Source organism: Alligator sinensis, unplaced genomic scaffold (assembly GCF_000455745.1).
Source record: "Alligator sinensis unplaced genomic scaffold, ASM45574v1 scaffold33_1, whole genome shotgun sequence".
Taxonomy (NCBI): Eukaryota; Metazoa; Chordata; order Crocodylia; family Alligatoridae; genus Alligator; species Alligator sinensis.
Window position 1 is genome coordinate 33990 of NW_005842086.1, and position 19751 is coordinate 53740.

At 40.0% G+C, this 19751-nt stretch overlaps 1 protein-coding gene across 1 annotated transcript in view; it reads left to right on the forward strand.

Moving 5' to 3' along the window:
* Window positions 1–14644: 14644 nt before the first annotated feature.
* The window catches only part of LOC102388516 (protocadherin-9-like), a 143071-nt gene continuing 137964 nt past the window's right edge, over window positions 14645–19751 (forward strand). Inside the window, exon 1 of the mRNA XM_006023871.1 lies at window positions 14645–14744. Coding sequence (XP_006023933.1) covers window positions 14648–14744 — 97 coding nt within the window. The 5' untranslated portion in view covers window positions 14645–14647. The remainder of the gene's footprint in view (window positions 14745–19751) is intronic.

The following is a 19751-nucleotide window of genomic DNA, read 5'->3' on the forward strand; positions in this document are numbered from 1 at the left end:
GGATACCCTTTCTCAGGTCTGGGAAAGCAGCAGGTATAATTTCAGCTAAATGCCAGTTAGAACAAGGATTCTTTGTTTAAGGTAATTAGGTGAAGAGAAGTGATCCCATAACAAGGAAAGGAGCAATAACCCATGGACAAAGAGACATAGGTAAAGACCAACTCAAGAAAAGTTGAAAAATACTAACCTAAGTGTGTAAAAAATAAAAGAAAAAGAAAAGAAAAGTTGAAAGACAAGAGAGTAGCTACCACCTGTGGATCAAAGATAAGCAGGCATATGCCTGTATTAAGTGCATATCTTTTGTCATTCATTGAAGTTATACATTTTTGCTTCAGACCCATCTTCTGAAGGTAGTGTTTAGGTTTCTGTTGAGAAGAGGGGCTGTAATGGAGAGATGAAATGGTTCTGTGAAAAATGTTCTCCCACTGGTGAGTGGGTCTTTCTGTCCTTTATCATTCTTCTGTGAGAGTTATCTGCTTTCTTTGCAAACTGCTCTTTGCTCCACAGGTGATAATAGCTGTATTCCCTTTGAATTGTCTTTTCTATTTAATTAGGCTTATATATTTCTACTGTTCTTTAGCTGGTCTGTAACTACTTCTGATAACTTCCCTTTGTTGTGAGTGCTGTCCTTTGTGCTGATTTCAGTGCTGTCAGTGTGTGCAACATGTACTCTTGAGTATACTTACTGGATCAGGTCCCACAAGAAATTTAGGAGAAGATATATCTAAATTTGTGAATCCCAAATTCACTCAGTTGCAAGATAGGTGCTGAGATGTTCGACTTAGCCAAGGTAACAGACCTCTAGGGCATGAGCAGTAGTAGAATTTCAGATGCTTAAGTAACTTTACTGGAAAAAATATAGGCACCTAAGTAACTATATGTGTTTTTTGTGTGTTACAGTGTTGGACTTGGGTACCTAAATTCTGTTTCTCACGTTAAGTACCAAATACTTATTTATTTATTCTTTTTTGGGGGGAGGGAGGTGAGTCTTGTCTTAGTTCTTTTCTGCCTCATACATTCATATATAAAATTAGTATATTGGTGCTTCTATACTTCAGAGGAGTACTGTGCAGCTAGATACATTAACATTTAGGGACAGAGATCAGGTAAATATTATCTTGCAAATCTAGACTTGTTAGAAGAAAAGACTTGTGCTTTGTTATGATGTGCCTGTCTCCTCAGATGAGGGAAAGGTGTACAAAACGCAGTATTCTGACTCACAAGAGATGAATGTCTCCTCAGTAATACAGCTGAAAAATGCTGGTTTTTTTAACCTCAGAAGCAATTGTGCAGGCTACATTTTCATTGATTCAATAACCTTCAAATAATAAAAATGCTGTTTATTGAATTATTGGAAGGACTGTGAAGGCTGCTTCTTCATGAGCTTGCAATTTATGCTCAAATTTTGCAAAAGCAGGGTTCTTGTTCATAGTTGTAAACCAGTTGTTTAGGAAAGAAAGGAAGGATAAAGTATGTACAAAATACTTGTGCACTGATCTGGTAGGCAAGGCACAAAAATGAGTGTTGTGTCTGCTCTTAAGAAGGGCTGTTCTTCATAAGTGTTCATATTGAAGCCTTCGTATTCTTCAGTTGCTCAGGAAGAGTAATTCTATTAAGTTTACTCTATAAATAAATTGTAATGAACCTCATTCTGAATAAAAGCCAAAGAATGCAAATCACAATAATTCTGAATGTAACGTATTTGATAGAAAAAAAGTGTTTCCAGTGCTGATTGTCCCAGAAGATACAGATTGTTAGTTGTGACATATTAATTTAAATTAGGCCATTTGTTCTTCAATCCAAAAATTTAAAATCCATTGCTAGTATTTACTTTCCTGATCCCAGCCTTAAGAAGGGAAAAAGGTGTTTATATTTTTATGAAGGATGGTATTAGACTCTGTTCTGAACAATAAACATGAAATTAATTTTAAAGCTGTAACTGTTCAACAAGAAATTGAACTATAAAACTACTACACAGTCTTCACTATTTTCAGGTTCTTCTGTTTGCTTAGGAGCAGCATAAAGCATCTTTGTCTAAATCTTCACATATAGTGGATATCTACATAGTTTCAGTAAATAGATATTTTTTCTATACCAAGAGCTCCTGACCCTTTTTTATGCATATGCTAAATTTGTTGGAGGCTTTTTTAAGAAGAACAGATGACGTCCCCCAATGTACACATACACATTTCTTGCTGAGCCCCTACTGTGGGAGTCTAAAAGATAGGAGACTTTCTGTATTTTCTCTAAAAATGGTAGTGTTAACTTGCTGTACTTCAAGATGAAATCTGTTAACTTGCTTAGATTGGCTTTTGAGATATTTGCAATTGATGAGTTCCTTAAAACAAAACCACACTGAAACTCATCCTTTGTAATGTATTGTTGCCTCCACAAATAGCACCTGCTATGTATCTACCACTTGCTTAAATAACGCTATATCTTTTCCTCACAGCCCTATTTCCAAATATTTATTTCCCTTTGGCCAAGATGCTGTATTGCTGCTTTAAGTCTCATTCAAGTTTATTTTTCTTTAGAGCCATTTATGTCTCTCTAGCTAGTAGCTTTGAAGTAGTCTTATCTGCACTAAATATGAATTTGTCCACATTGCCAAGGGCCAGCTTCATGTAGGTTTTCAAAATTCTTTTACATTAAGGTTTTTAACCTGTCCACATAACTCATTCTTAATCTTAAGATTAAACTGTTTGCTATTCTATATTGCAGTGTCTTTTATGCTGGGTAGTTAAAAAGGCATACATGCACACAAACCATTTAAATTAGGATTTGCTTTTCTTTAAAAAAAATGCACTCTTTGCATAACATGGTATACTCACAGCAACAGCTACACATCTGTGGCACGTGTTTAGTAATTGTGCTGCTAAGACAGTTAATAGAGAATAGTGGACGTAACAAAGCTGCAGTGAATCTGTATATTTTCTGGTTGCAATTTTTTTGTGAAATCTCTTAGTCCCTTGCCTGCAGTGATACCACACTTCAAGTTGTTTAGCTGCTTTTCTGAACATCCCAGCTGCTGGAATCAGGAGAGTACTTGAGAATCGTTTTTTTGGTTTTTTTTTACTTTTTAAAGAAATGCTCATGGTTGCAGGGTAAAGTTAGTAAGTGAGTAAAGGCTCAGAATCTTGAAAACAATGAAAGTTGTATGCGTGGGGGGGAATCAAATGAAAACACAAGTAAAAATCTCATTATTTGGAGCTTTAACTCTTGATTTTGAATGGTTAGAATGTCTTTGTGATGAAAACAAAATGTAGTTACTTCCATCTTAGGAATATAGTCTTTGCCTCTGCCCTTCAGGAAAAGAATATTTAAGGACTTCATCCTGAATAACTGGTAATCAAGCTCCTTTTAGCTCAGCTTTGTTCATGTCACCTGAAGAAGCGAGTGAAGGAAAAACATCTTTCAAACCAAAGACTTGCTGCTCCGGCTTTCACTGTTTCTGAAAGAAAATGATAGGCGTGAACAATGGTAGTTAAAAAAAATCAGCAGTAAGATATACAAGATATCTTGGAGAAGGAAAAGAAATCTTCCATAAAGCTGATGTTTACTTCCCAGCCCCTCATATTTTAGAGCTCATCTCCTAGCAAGTACTTGTGAGACATTTTAAAAGCAACACCAAATGTCCAAGCACACCTGCACATTGACTCATAGTTTTCTGTACATTTTCTGTTTGTTTTTTACCATGGACCAAAGATATATTCTTTATTTTATTTGAATTTGAACGGTGGCATTTCTGTGGACTATGCAATCCAATGTAAGTGGATACAATCATCAAGTAGTAAAATGCTTAAGACTTCGTTCTTACTTACTCTACAACAACTTGCTCCAGGGAAACAATTTGGTTTTACTTAAAGGGAAGGCAGGTTGTGTGAATCTAAGTTTTCCTAAAGTATTCTGATCTTGAACCAACATTTGTTTCCCTGAAATCTTTTGCATGGGTTGGAAGCACAGGGTATACTGTGCTACTTTTGGTCTTGCACTGCATAACATATGTCTGGGCTCTCTTATGGTTTTATTTCCTGTTTTCTAAATGTAGCCTCTAAACAATCTGTTTTTGTTTGCTGTTGCTGATGGCTCTTTAGGTACTTTGGAAAGATGTCAATTTTGTTTAAGGGTCTGATCCTGCATTAAATGAAGTCAATAGGAGGTTTGCTGTTGACTTGAATGGATGTAGAATCAAGCCATTAGTCTTCCTACTCTAATGTGATTCTAATTATGTTGCACTTTTGTCCTTCTTCTGTGCTTTCCCTTGCAACATTAAACTTAATTTGTTAATTACCCAACATTTGCAAATTACAAGGCAAATCTGGAACTCATTTTATTTTCTTTGCTGCTTGTGTTGTGTCCTCTCTGTTAAACAGATGGAGTGATAAGCACCTAACTAGTTTTTTTATAAGTTTCGCTAAACTTTATGTGCCCTTTTATGCACTCTTCAGTTTTCTGTACAGTGGTCACCCTAAAAAACTTGTCAGTTTGCCTTGGACAAATTACTCACAACAAATAGAGAAGTATAGCTCTGATTCAGCAAGTTATTTAGGTGTGCACCTTCAATATACAGTTCAAGTCAATGAGATTAATCAAGCTGAAAGTTAGGCATATGCCTAATTACCTTCCTGAAAGGGATCTTTTTATCCACACACCTTATTACAAAGCTGAGAAAATTTAAGGAATACTGAAATTATTGTGGGAATAGCCATGTATCTCTTGTAAAATGGATACATTTTAAGAGTTACTCCTCTGTAGTGAAATCTTCACACATAAGAGACCATCCTACAATATGCTGATTATCTCCTGAAATGCCTGTATTACACTTGTCTTTAACTGCAACATCTGATATCATTCCCATAATTATTTGAATGGAAAAAATGATTTAGTAATATTCAAAATTCTGCATTAAAAAACCCTCACAACCATTCAACAGAACAAGTTTGCCCATATTCACTGTACCCATGGCTTCTTTCCTGATACTGTCAACAAGAATGTCAATTGTGATGTAGATACCTTCCCAGTAGGAAATGAACTGAGACCACAAGATCAATTCACATAGCGATTAAGCAGTCATTCAGACAGTAATGATATTTGGTTTGGACATATTAAAGAACTGGAGCTGAGAAAAAGTAGTGGCCTATTATAAGTGAAAAGGCTTTATCAGTCATCATTTCCTTATAGTATTTTATTTCACTTTTCTACTTATTGTCTTCTTTTTGAGTGTTATACTCATTTCCTTTTATTCAGTCATGTTATAGCTCATTTTTAGAGCTTCAAATGATATTAGGCTTAGATTTTTGTTCACACTATATTACCAATTGCTTAAAATCTTTTCTCCCAATAAATATTTCAATCCATTATCTGACATGACTGACCATCATACTGAGCAGTATTGTCTCATTTGCTTGTACTCTTTCATCTCTTAACATCCATCTATTGTCTCTTGTCCTGTGCAATCCTATGGCACCTAGTTTTGCCCCTGAAAAAACATCTGTGCCAGGGGTCCTTTGGCCCAAATTCAATTACTCTTATAAGAGACCTAAGCTACTAATTGCCTAAGCCACTTATGAAAATAAAAAGGAAATTCAAATTAAAGCTGGCTAAAAATCAGAGCTTTTGATTCTCAGAAAATTTCATATTTCTGAAATATGGTTTCATTCTAAGTCTGACCCAAAGAAAAAAGGAAATAAAGTTCCTTCATTCCAGACATTTCTGAATAAATTATTTTGATCGCATAAAAACAAGGTGTTTCTGAAACTAAATAGCATCTCTGGCTCAGTAGGTGCCCAAAGAAATTGACATGTTCACTGTTAGTAGTAGGAAAATTGACAAGAATGTCAATTTCACTGATCAGCAAGGCCTCCCGGGATCTATGGATCCTAGAGCTGCTCTACCTGGACTCACCTGGAACCAGAGACAGTGAGTGCATCTACACATGTGCTTTATGGAGGAGTTAACAAATTATCTCCTCAGTAAAGCATCACCATCTACATGTACGCTGGTATTAGGATACAGTAAATTAATTAACCTCTCTGTAGGATAGTACTGTCAGGGGCAGGAAGAGTACTGTCCTATGATGGATTATTTAACTGCACTGAGATGCACATGTAGATGGTGACAAGATTTGGCTTGGGCATAAAGTTGCCCAAGTGCAGGGTTTCCCTGCCACCTAGCCCTGCAATTTAGCATCCTCAGGCCCCAGCCAGCCCCTCTGCAACCTGACACACCTGCCTGGAGCCTAGGGCTGACCTCCTTGGGCGCCCTGCCAGTCCAGGGCTGCTTTGTTTAAAGTGCTGCAGTCCCTGATGCACACGTAGACACATCAGGGAACAGCTGACTCTGGTGTAAACTGTGCCAGAGTTTATTGCTCTGCATCAAGAGCATATGTAGATGCACCCACTGTAGGGCTGTCCAAAAAACTTCCAGGCTCAACAGCTAGAGTATGGAAGCTCTGAACTCCCTGGCTCCAAGCTCCTTTCTATAGAAGCAGGAGTCAAGGTGTGGTCGGAAGTCAAGGAACTAGGGATCCTTGCACTTTGAGACTACCTGCATGGCTGAGAGAATTTGGAAACTCTGAAATGGCTGGCAGCTAGAGACAAGCAATCCTAGGGTTCCTGCATGATGCATCTGACTCAGAGCCCAAAGAAAGTCCCAGGGCCAAAATCTTTCAGTATTTCTGAGGCAGGCCTTTTTGGTTATTTACATTATAATGACAATTTTACCCTGGGTCTTGTTTATATTTGTGATGGGACTCTTGACTTATTGGCTGAGAAAGTGATTCTTCTGTGCACTGTTCTTCATTTGCATGGCCCAAATCCTAGTGCTTTTAACTTTGTGGAATGGTATGTTTGAAGTCCTAGTGTTGCGATGAATTATGCACATTTGGGACAGAATTCTGTTTCACCTAGAGGATGACCAAAGTGCAGCATAAGACTAACTCTGAGTTATCCACCTTGCATGTTGGAGCAATTCTATTATGCATTCTGGGCACATAAGTGACCCCCTTATAGGAACAGAAGCACCCCTCGGGAACACGCAGATATCTCTATATTCCCATCATCCCCATCTTTTTCTGGGAGGAAGAACTTACATGCCAAGGGGAGGTAACAGAATTACTCCCACACTTCTGTTGAATGACTCAGTTTGTCTCAAGCTGCACTTTGGTCCTTCAACAGGTGAAACAGAATTCTGCCCTCAGATTTTAACAATTGCTTCCTGAAATCACTGCTAGAAGAAAGTGGCATTATCATTCCTTCTTGCAATCTACTGCTATTGACTAACTCATTAAAAGACTGACTGAGCAAATCAAAGTTTGAAAAAGAGGTCTCTAACTTGGCATATGCACAAGTGTATCCATCAACATGATAAAATCATTTGCAGATATGCACACACAAGGCTGAAAATTACAGATTGTGTTAAGGCTGATTAAACATGTGGTAGTATGCTTTCTGGTCAAATGTACACTGATTCTCTCATTTCAGCTCCAACTTAAGTTTTCTCATACGCAAACTGACAAATTCTTAGTGCCTTTACACTCTCACCCTTGTCTTTCCCCAAAGTCCATCTGGAGCATCCTGTAGTACTTATTGTAAATTCTTCACCATACTTTGAAATAAACTGTGCCTTGGTAAATGCCTATTATATAATAATTTCCAGCTGCCCTCTTTGCAGTTTTCATTTGTATTCTAAACATGCATCAGCCAACTCTTGAATTCGCTATTAAAATAAGGATTAAGCATGGATTTGGCATGCTTATCATATGTTGGCTACTACTATACTAGGAGAACCAGCTGGGCACTGGAATTAAACTCTCTTAATGTCTGTTCCCTAGGAATTTCTTTAAAAAAATGTACAGATGTTTACAGCATAAGTTAGCAAAAAATATTGTCCCTGTGGTAGAATTATCTAATCCCACTGGAATTGGCTCTTTATTGTTTATTTTGGCAAAAAGTTGCTTAAGAACTACATCAATTTAAGAATTTCCACCATTAGCACATGAAGCACTGACTGAAACTCTCATTGTTATGAGGCAGCCCTATCTTGGCTGTTGCTCACATGAAATCTCTTTATAAAAATCCTCTATCTAATTCACAATACATTTGGCTTTAAAAAATCCTTATTAGAAGAGGGCACTCTAATTTCATTCCTAGCGGAAGCATTCCGAGACTTAAAGCTGCCTTTTTTGTTTGCCTCTTGAGCTACAGTATGGTAAAAGTCAGTCCTACTAAGTTATAATTAGCAGTGTAGGATAATTCTAATGATGTCTTACAACTGATGAAATCTGCTTCAACTCTGTCTACCACCTGATTACCATGGAAACCATTGCTGGCCAACAGAGTAATTCTGATCAAAAGGAATTATTATTCATCTTCCCAGTTTAGGGTGGATGGAGATTTGGACAGCTTTTGTTAAAGTTTCTGGTAGAGGCTGAAAGGTTCAGGAAGGGTAAATATTAATTCTTGATATGTTGGAAAGAAAGAATGTTTTATTTTCAGTGGGACAACATGGTTCTCACAAAATCATATATCAGCAGGTTACAGGATCAGCTTAGTACCATCCAGGGACTGGAACTAAATAGCAGTGGCTTTCTGGAAGATGAAAAGCAACAAAAGCTGCCATAACAAAATTAACTGTGGCTAGGCCAGAAAAAGATTTGATGGTCAGATGAAGGTGGGGTTTATTTTCAAGGATGTAGATGATATCTCATTTTGGTTATTTTGTGGTCAAGTGTGTAAGAATCTAACTAGAAATGCCCCTTTGATTTATTTATATGCAGGGATAATAATCTTGTAAGTAATGAAAAATTGAAATCTATATAGTTTGTAGCAACCTGCTTTAAAGAAATTAAAGAGCCCTCAACATCAATGAGCTACACAACAAAGCGAAGGGAAAACCAATCTCCCTCCTCCAACATCCCACATACTTACACTGCAGAGTAGAGAAGTTATGACTGTATAGAAGAAGTCACTACTTTCTAGGAGTCCCGCTTGTTCTGAATATAGTAAACACAAAAACAAGACTCATTTTTTCTATGACTTCCCATTTTTCACCATCATGACCATAACTGGATATCTGTAATCATTGTTGTTTATGCATATACAGTTCACGCCAAAGTCAACTGTTTGCGAGTGCAGAGTCTACATGTAGGCCTGGGACTGCAGGACTTTGAGATAGGGCAGAACAGCCCTGGGCTGACAGTGGATTTGGGAGGTCAGCCCTGGGCTCTGGGTGGGAAACGGCAGATGGTGGGTGCTAAAGTATGGGTCTAGGTGGCAGGCAGCCCATGAACTTTAGCACCCTTGTCCCACAGCGAGCCCCTGTCACCATCTACATGTGAGTTTTAGTGCACATACATCCTCGGCCATAAGATAGTACTGCTGGGGACTCTGCAGTAAAGCATCACCATCTACATGTATGCTAGTATTAGGGCGCACATATAGATTTCTGTTTCTTAAAATCTGCAATACTGAGGAAAGTTGCATTGACCTAAGGAATGCCAATATTGTCACCATTTTTAAAAAGGGGGATAATAATTCTGACTGTGGAAATTATTGAGGTATTGCTCTCCTCTCCATCCCTGGGAATATTGTCTCTTGAATTCTGCTGAACTGACTGCTCCCTCTTGCTGAGGAAATCCTTCCTGGGTCTCAGTGTGGCATCAGATCATTGAGAAACATCATGAACATGTTTTTTTGTGGTCTGGTCAATCCAGGAAATGCCAAGAACAACCCCAGGAATTGTATATGGCCTTTATCAATCTGACCAAAGCCTCTGACTCTGTTAACCATGAGGCTATATGGAAGACCTTATCAAAGTTTGGCTGCCCAGGGAAATTTACCACCATCCTTTATGACCAGATGACTGTCTCCATCTTATGTAATGGCTCTACTATGGAGTCCTTTGCCATTTGAACTGGTGTCAAGCAGGTCTGTATGATCGCACCAACTGTGTTTTCCATCTTCCTTGTGATCATCAAGATGCTCATCCATGACCATCTGCCACATGGCATCAGCATCAAGTACCAGATGAATGGGAATCTTTTCAATATCACCCACATCCATGCCAAAACACCAGCCTTGATTGTGGACCTTCAGTATGCAGATAATTGTGCTGTTGTTGCACACAGTGAGGAGGACCTACAAATGGCCCTTAACTGCTTCTCTCAAGCATACCAGTGTCTGGGACTGACCCTTAACATCAGAAAAGCAAAGGTGCTTCACCAGCCTGTTCTGGGCCAATCAACTACCACAGCAAAGATCCTCATTGACAGATAGTAGTTGGAGAACTTTGAACACTTTGCATACCTCAGCAGCCCTCTTTCAAAGAAGGCCAACATTGATGAGGAGATCCAGTATAACATCTGGGCCAGGGACAGACATTCAAAAAGCCTGAGCCTGGATTGATACAATCTTTTCAGGTTAGTGTAACCTGGCTAGGCTGAATCACTTTGTAGCTGCAAAGACAACCCAGAAATGCAGGCACATGCCTGCGGTGGTTCAGGCTAGAAACTGGGCAGTGCTAGAGCAGCCCTCCCTTCTCTTGCACAGGGAGCTGTGGGGGTGGCGTGGCCAAGCCCCAGCAGGATTAGGGAGGGGTCCCCCCACCATCTCCTGGATAACAGAGCATTTATCACCTGTGTTATCAGCATTTATCACCCCATCATAAAACAAACAGCCTCTCTCATTAGTTCAAACTCTTCTTGAACAAAGAAATAACAGAGGGACCTTACCAGCTGAGCTGTTGATTAGCTCCAGACCATAGCCAGCATGTGGTTTGCTAGCTTAATGCTGAAGTGTCTGTGTAAGGCAGAGGGGATGGGGGTCCCTGCTTAGCAGAGAGTAGTGAGGGGAGGGAGTGAGGCAGGAGGAAGCCAGGCAGATGCTGCTGTGCCTAAAAGTCTCTGCTGGAGCTGCACTCTGGGAGTAGAGGGGAGGGCCAGTCCTGCTGTGGAGCAGAGAGCCCTGCCCATCCCTGAGAGCATGCAGGGATGCTGGGGGTGTCTGTTTTATCTTAAACCAGCAAGGGGTCTGGAACAGACATTGCATAAACCGGTTTGAGTCAAATCAGTTAAGTGTGATGCTACATTCAACCAGGTTTATCTCAAACCACTTTCAGCCATTTTCAAATTGGTTTATGTGCACTGAACATCTGTTCTGTTACAGGTTTAAACCAGTTTCTGATCACTTAAACTGGTTTATGTGTAATGTCTGTCCCTAGCCTTGATGTGCCAGCTTTGCCTTCAGAAGACTCTATCATGCTATGTTCACAATCATGGCATCAGGACTTGAACAAAGCTCCTATTATACAAGGCTGTGGTAACCCCAACCCTTCCCTATCACTATGAAGCTTGGGTAACCTATAGGGACCACCTGAAAAGCTTGGAATGCCATTGTGATATTCTGAGCCAGTATTCAAGTTGGAGCTTTCACCAGTGCAACCTCCATTAGATACTTGGCCCATAAGGTGGGAGGATCTTCTCACAAATTCCAGTGTCCTTACTGATGCTAACACCACCAGTATGGAAGCGTTGATTATTCAACATCAGCTGCAGTGAACAGGGCATTGTGTGCACATGCCTGATGTATGTTTACCAAAACAACTGCTATATTCCCAACTCAGCCAAGAACAAAGGACATGTGCGGGGCAGAGAAAACACCTCAAAGTGATAATAAAGAAGTGTGGCATTGGCATCTCAAATTGGGAAAAATTAACCCATGACAGGGCTACATGGCAACGTCTTGTGAGAGGAGATAAGAGACATTTTACTTTGAAGAAAACTGTCTTGCCCTGGAGGCAGAAAAAGAACAAAAAACATTAGGAAGGGAAACAAGACCAGGAAATCTGTGGTCTAACCCTCCCTTTAACCACCACCTGTGGCGTCTGCCAGAGAGTCTGCGGCTCTAAGATTGGCCTTCTTAGCCATCAATGGACTCAGCTACTATCCTTTAGTTGACCAGTGGGAGTGATCATTCTCAAATGTGAGGGGTTGCTGACAATGATTAGGACACTGTAAGTTAATTAGCTCTGCTGTAAGCTAGTACTGTCCAGGACAGTATTAGCTTATGACAGAATAAATTAATTTACTGCACCCTAATACCAGCACATGTGTAAATGGTGATGCTTATTGAGGAGCTAATTAGTCTACTCTGTAATAAATTGCATGTATGGATGCACCCGATAAGGTGTGGTGCCTGTCTCAAAAACTTATGAGAAGATAAAAACAAGGTGGAGGTTAGAAAAAGAAGGCCTGATGATAACTGCTGCAGGTATCCTGGTCACTTTTTTTTAAGTATGTATGTTCCAGAAACTTGGTTCTGGGTTCCTTTTTATTATATTTTGAAGGAAGACAGTAGCATCTATGACATTGCAGGAAAGCAACAGTAAGAAGGGAGGAAGGTAAGTAAAGGTAGAAAGATACAGATGGAGACCAACAGAAGAAAACAAGTGACAGAAAGGTGATAAGCATAATGGGTGGGGAGATGGCACTTAGGCAGCTGTGGGGTAGCAGTGGTAGGCAGGGGCTATTTTCCTGGGACAGCTTAGTGGGATGATTCTCATCCTTGAATCTCTAAGGTCCATATTTCTAAAAGTATTTAGGTGCCAAACTCCTAGGGTTTCAGTTGGAGTTTGTCACCTAAACATTTTAAAAATCTGGCCCTAAATGGCTATTGTATGTGAGATCACCTGTCTGTCTGATAGAGCCATTGTGATATTCTGAGCCAGTATTCAAGTTGGAGCCTCACTGGTTTAAGCAGGAAGCTGCTGGCAGGCATTTTATGAGAGGGAACAACTTTGACTTGGAACTCATCCACTTTCTAGTTTACCTACTTATTAGTTTTTGACCTTCAAGCCAGGTTTTTGACCTTCAAGCCTTCAGAAAATGGTGGAAAAGGATGTTATACATTTAAAGCTTGTGTTTGTCTGGGTTAATCCTAGCTATACGAATACAACTAAGCTGTTAGATTTGATATAAATAATTTTAAAAATGGACAAAAATCCTTGCCTGGTTTAATGATTTGTATGGTAACACATTTTTACTAATATGTTGCCAGCTAAGAAATGAAAACATTCTGAAACTCAAAGTCAAATTTTGTCAACAAATACTCAGTTCTCTATTTGGGGCAGTGAGGGAGAAGGGTATTACTTTGTTGCTACCTTACACCCTTGGTGGCCAATTAAGAAGCCATGTTAGTGCCAGCCAAAGAATTGGCAGTTTTACCTCCTTGGCTAGGATGTAAAGTGGTGGTGGGGAAAATAATGAAAGTTTGAGTTAGGCGGGAGTTCAGCACCTGTGACTGGCTTGGCTGTGTGTCCAGGTATGAAGACAAGCCAAGGAAGAGTCAGAGTAGTGAAAATTTTCTAACATTGTTTCTTGGCAGTCACAGTGACCTTAAATATCAGTTAATACATTTATCTTTTCAGATGTGTATAGTCAGCCTCAATGCTTTGGCATCCGTCTTGCTCAAAGGGACAAGCTAGGACCTTGGCATAGCATTACCTCTATAATTTTGGCTCAAGTAGACATGCAAACTGAAAAGGGAGAAATTCTCTTGCTAAATGGCAATGGCAAGCAAATAACAGAGTTTCTTAACTTTACTGGAAGCCAAACCAGTTTAAAAAGTCTCAATTTGGGCATGAGTGAGTTCTCCTGGCCTATGAAAATGTTTGGAGTTTCAAAAAATGTCTCATTTGGACAGAAGTGTTCTTTAGGCACCTTTCATGGAAGGTGGGAGATCCAGGAGCCAAGAGCCTGGCCAAGAGACTCCTAACTTCCAAGCTAGAGGTTATTCTGGAGTGTGGGTCTCTCCATCTCTGTTGTTGGTGCTCCTCTACTTTGCATAAATAATTAAGTCTGCTTTGGAGCAGGGACTAGAATTTGGTTTTCCTTATCACAAATGGAATGCCTTCATAACTAGAATGCAGAGGCACAGTCTTTTTTTTTTCCTGTGGCTTCATCAGTAATTAGTTACACAAAGTGGAACAACTCCCACAGGAAAGATTCAGAGAGCAAGACAGAGACCAGGTCTTGAGCCCAGTGTTTAGGACATTCTCCTGGGATATGTGACATCCAGCCTAATTTGAGTGCGAAGGAACCACACTGCAAGATGACACTTGCACTATACAAAGAGATTTAATTAATAGTATAGGCTGACTAGATTTTCAGAGTTCACTAACTCAAGCTAGATATTTCAATGAGGACAAGTTCTTAGACTGCATAATTGGCATTGTAAAGAACAATGATCACCAGCCTTTTTGGCAGGCATGCTGCAAGTGAAGTCCCCTTCCCTCCTCAACTACTGCTCTGATTCCAACACCCTCCCACCTCCACCTGAGGTGTACCTCATATAATTCGCTCCCTTGAGCTCTGAAATGGAGGCAGAAAGACTGGACTCCAGCTGTGTGAAATGGAGCAGGGGCAGGACACTGCAGAGACACGTGTGTCATTGCCAAGTGGTTTTGCAACCATGGCAGTTTTATATGGCAGGGAAGGAATACAAAGCCCTGAGTTCAGCAGCAGCCACAGGAAAGGAAAGGGTTAATATGGTTCTTGGCAACAATCAGCAGCAGCTGCCAGGAAAGGGCTAATTTGGTTCTTGGCAATGATCATCAGGCACCAGCAGCAATCCTGCTGCCCTTACTCTGTTCCATGTGCCTGGAGGATGGTGCCCCTCTACCCTGTCTTCCACCTTATGTCTGTTTCAGTGGTTTCCTAAACAGGGATGTTCTCATAAATGTACAGCAGAGTAAGTTTTAGTCTTCTATTGATTAACAATTTAAAACAACTGGTAACAAAGGTTCAAATTTGTTTTCAATATTTAAAAAAAAAATCAAATTTTAAAGATAATTCTTGAGCTACAAGTTTATATTACCTTTATATAGAATCAGAATAAACCACCCAGGTTAATTTAATGGATGTCCTTACAGCTTATATGCATGATAAATATTTCTAGACCAGAGTAGAAAGAATATGTATCATTATTCTTTGATTCTGCATGCTTATTTTCCATAAAATAATGTTTGTGAGTGTGTGTGTGGAGGGGGTGAGCAGGGAAATCTGCTTGCTGTACCTGAGAGTCTGAGGAATGATAGTGCTAGGATTTGGAGAAATCAGAGAGAGAAAAAGAAGGGGTTTAGTTTGTTTGTTTTCTAATCTCCAGATTTTATAACTGTAGAAGCAGCAGACTGGCAATAGGGAAGAAATTTAATTGAATGGGAAAGTCATTTCCTGGAGTGTTTTCTATTTAAGGTATACTGTTTGGTAAGAAGAGAAAAGACATTTAAAGCCAGTGTAAACAGGCACAGTTCACCTGGAGACAGAAGAGGCATTATAAGCTTTTTTATGCTTTAGATGCTAAGGTTTAGTTTTTTGGCACTGTTTATAGTGCATGTCACACATAAGAATTGTGTGTTTCTGCCAACTTGTATTTTACTTATACACAAATGTTAGGTAGCAAGGGAGAGAGAATCATAAACGGTTTCCTACCTGTAAAGATTTATCTGTCCTGTGCTAAATATAGTCTGGAGGAAAAAAGTGTGTTAGAGAGAAGTTCTGTGAACATGGAAGACTAAAAAAAGAAATGATACAAATTTAGAAGCTATAAAGTTAGATCATGGGTCATTGTCACAATTGCCAAGCCTGTAACTTGACTTTCAGTGTTGTTCCTCTGATACTATTTAGAAGTTGCAGGAAAAAAATCCTTAGGACAGTAGTGAGGTTTTGCCACCAGACTTAAGAAATGGGTTGTGTGCATAACACGCTACTTAGGAACAGGTCAGAGACCAGAATATGACTGTGAAAATCACAGTTTTCTCCTTGTTTTCCCATCTTGCTCAAGAAAGAAGCTAAGTTATTTGTTGGCCCTGGACATAGCAATAATTACTTCACATTGTGTGCTAGGACAATTCTGCTGTGCTCACTCTATACAGCTGGCAAAGCAAAGACTCTGATTATGCTCTGATCTACTTGTTCATTCTGTATCTAAGCAGAAGGAAGTAGCAGCCCCATACATAGTAGCCCCTGCTACTAAATCTCTTATTGTTCTTAATGGCAACAAACTGTTGGTAACACTCTGGGCTCTAGATTTGAAAAAAATGTATATTGACCACAGGCTTGTCTATACAGGAGCGTCATTTCAAACATTTTGGTGTACACAAGAAAAAAACAAGAGGTATTTTACAGTAGCTCCCCAGGTAGACACTCTTGCTTCACAATAAGAGTATTTTTTTCTAAAGGGGATTAAGGTAAATCAAACAAGGACAGTCTTAGAGCAGAATAATAGCATCTATAAGGGCAGCTGTGCCATGGTAGCTAGCCTTCATTAAACAAAAAGGGAATTACCATACTAGGATAGACCTGTGCACATTATATCCTGTGACTGACAGGGATGAGTAGAAGCTGCTTCACAAAATGATGTAGGCAGCTATGGGGTAACCTATTTGCTGGTCAGTTTTCTTCTAATTTCCCAAAAGTTGAGGTATCATAATTTGCTTTTTCCCAGAATTCTTGTATATTTTTTAATATTTACTGTATTAGCTTAGACTATTCTTTTTATCCATATGACGAACCCATCCCTAAAGCTATTTTTGGGTCTAAATCTGAAGGGCAAGCAGGAGCCCCATTTCTTTTCCAAATACTAAGGAGAGCATACATAGAAAGTATAGACCCTCTTGCTAAACTAGTCATGGATTCCCAAAGGGTAGCAATCTGCAGATGATGCTAAAGAGCTGAACGGTCTGGTCTCCTGCTACTACAGTTATCTCACCTGTGCATGATCATTGCATTCCAGATAATTGAATTAATGTAGTAGTCAGTCTGTGGAGAGAAGAAAATTGGAGTGCCCATTGCAGTATTGCTAAATGGAACTTGTTCATGTATCTGCTCTTTTAATGATATGAGGGCACATTGCCAGTAGAAAACAATTGATCTATGATCTACTGTAGCAAAACATAAAAATGTATATTTAGAAAGTTACTTGCACAATGAATCTTTTGTATTATATTGTTTGCTTCCCTTTTGTCTTAATGAATTTCATTTCAACTAATATAATATAAAAGGTACTTTACTGCATATGATCTGAGAGCTTTTCCATGTACATGAAAATGAAATACACTAATCTCATGGAAGTTGCTAATAAGTCTTAAAGTATTATCAGCTTTTTAACATATTATTGACTTTCATATGGTATTAGGAAAAGGAGAGTTGGCTAATATGATAAGAAAGCAATTAATATGATACAGAAGCAAGTAATATAGTAAGACCTTTGTGCTGAATATTACCAGCTTTGATAAAACCAATAGCACAGTCTTATTCAATAGCTTGTTCAGTGTAGCATTGATAGTTCATTAAGATCCACCATGGAAGCAGTTAGAGATACAGCACTTCTATTCCTCATTCACTGTGTCTCACCGGGTACTACAAACATGAAAAATATAAAATATTACATCTCACGTACTCCTAAGATCCTTTAGTATTTACTTCATTTCTTATTCCAGCAAGAATGTTTAAGTAGGGCTGAAATATTCAGCTGGAGGGGCAATATATTTTTTTCATTTTATGTATTTTTGGCTTCCATCTAAAACTATTAAAACACCACAAGAAAGCATGTTGTAGTTTTGAGTGTTAATGGAAGAAGTGCCAGAAACTCCATGGTTTGCTTGACTCTCATGATTCTCATGACAGTCTTATTCTTGAGAGATACTGGGTGAATCTACATGTGATGCTACATTGCCATAGCAATGCACTATGGCGACATAGTGTCGGTGGGCACAAACCGTGATGCCGCAGCTACGTTGCCACAGTGATGTGTTCCCTCAGTATAGCAAGTCGCTACGGTGACGTAGGCACTAAAAATAACCATGTGCCTCTGGCACGGTACAGTAACAGAAGTACTAAATGATGGTGCATCACAACGGCACCATAGGAGCACATGTAGGGGCCACCAGATATTCAAATGGTATACATATTGATAGATACTTAATCTGCTTTGAATAAGCCTATAAAGCTGTGGTCTTAATTGATTTTAACTCAAAAGCATTAGAGGTTAAAGTATCATGAGTAAATGGCATGAGAGCTAGACTTAAAATTTTACTGATATATTTCATAGCACAATGTTTCAGCTGTGTTTAAGTATATCATTTGTACTTCCACTCAGTTTTAACAATGATAAAAAAGAATTAAATAGATTGGGAGATTTTCAGTTGTTTTAATCTCTTTCACATGGTTAGTAGGTGCATCCACACATGAAACTAGTGTGACACAATACGCTCTGGCATAGTTTGCAGTTTGTGCTGGAGTGTATTGCTCCCAGGCACGGCGTTTACACGTCCCTGGGACCATAACATGGTGAGCCAGGGCAACACAGCCCTAGCTGGTAGGAGGACTGAAAGAGCGGGGGAGGGAGGGCCCTGGTTCAACATGCTGCAGAGAGGCTGGCTGGAGCATGACGGTGCTCCAGTGTGGGGATGGTTGGCAGGCAGCCCCCACACTATAGGACCCAGCCAGCCCCGGTCACCATCTACATGTACTTTGGGACTCACTAAATAATTCTGCTATAGAATAGTACTTGTGTCCAACAGTATTAACCTATAGCAGAGTTAATTATTTTTCTCCGGCCTAATAGCTCCTCATGTGTAGACGGTTACGCTTTACTACAGAACTAATTAGTCAACTCCACAGTAAAGTGTCTTGTGTAGATGCCCCCACTGTGTACTACATAAAGGACTTAATTTATTTGCTACTGCACGGAATATATTAACTGCTTTGCTATTTAAACTGAATTAGTTGCTGTAGTCACTCAATTAATTGCAGCTTGAGATTGAAATTTGCTTTTAATGCAAAGAACAGGTACTGAATAGACAAGCCACATGCTGTTTTCTAACAGTTGCCTTGCAAACACTGACCTGGAAGGATCAGCAATAGGATGAGACAGAACCAAGCAAGATATATAACAGGGCCCCTACCCAGTTACTGAAGATGAGGGTGGAAAAAGGGCTCAGTGCCTTAACAAACAACCCTGTTTTGCACATTAGCTGAAAGGGACAGAGCTTAGCTGCCATATAGGCCAGACTTCTGAGGCAGAGGACAGTCTGGAGCCAGCTTCAAAGGGGAAAGGAGCTCCAGAGAAGACAGCAGCAGACTGTAGCACAAGGACTGAAGCAATCAGGGATTGGTCACCTTTGCTGCTTGTTGTGTGGGCCGGGAGCAGTCTGAGGCCTTCGGGGGCGCGCGGTGCAGGCTGTGGCCAGCAGCCCTGGCACGCAGGTCGGGGAATGCAGGCCGGTGGACTAGAATTAGGCACGGACACGTAGCGGTTGATTAAAGATTATTTTACTTACACTGTAGATGGTCGCGGTGCAGGCAGGAAAACTTGCTTGCGTTGCAGTTACAGACAGACACATGGAGTTGGCTAGGCTCCACAACACGAACTCGAACAAGACCCGCAGAAAACTCGAGCCTCTTGAAATAACTCGGACAGAGCTCTGGATACACACACTCACGAAGCTTGCTAGGCTCCGTGGAACAAGCGCGCAGGGAAGGGGTTCATCGAGGGATCGCGCTCGGCGATGGGGAGAGGCCAGAGGTTGATCAGACCCCTATAGCCTTCTTAAGGCGCACGCTGGGTCCATTAGGCTCTGCAGCACTTAGAGTTCTTCACGAGACGTGAAGTCCTCCTCCTCCATGAGATGGTTGTGGAGTCCTCCAACTTGGGCGGAAACCGCTCAAGCCTCTTATACGGCTAGCAAGCCAATCG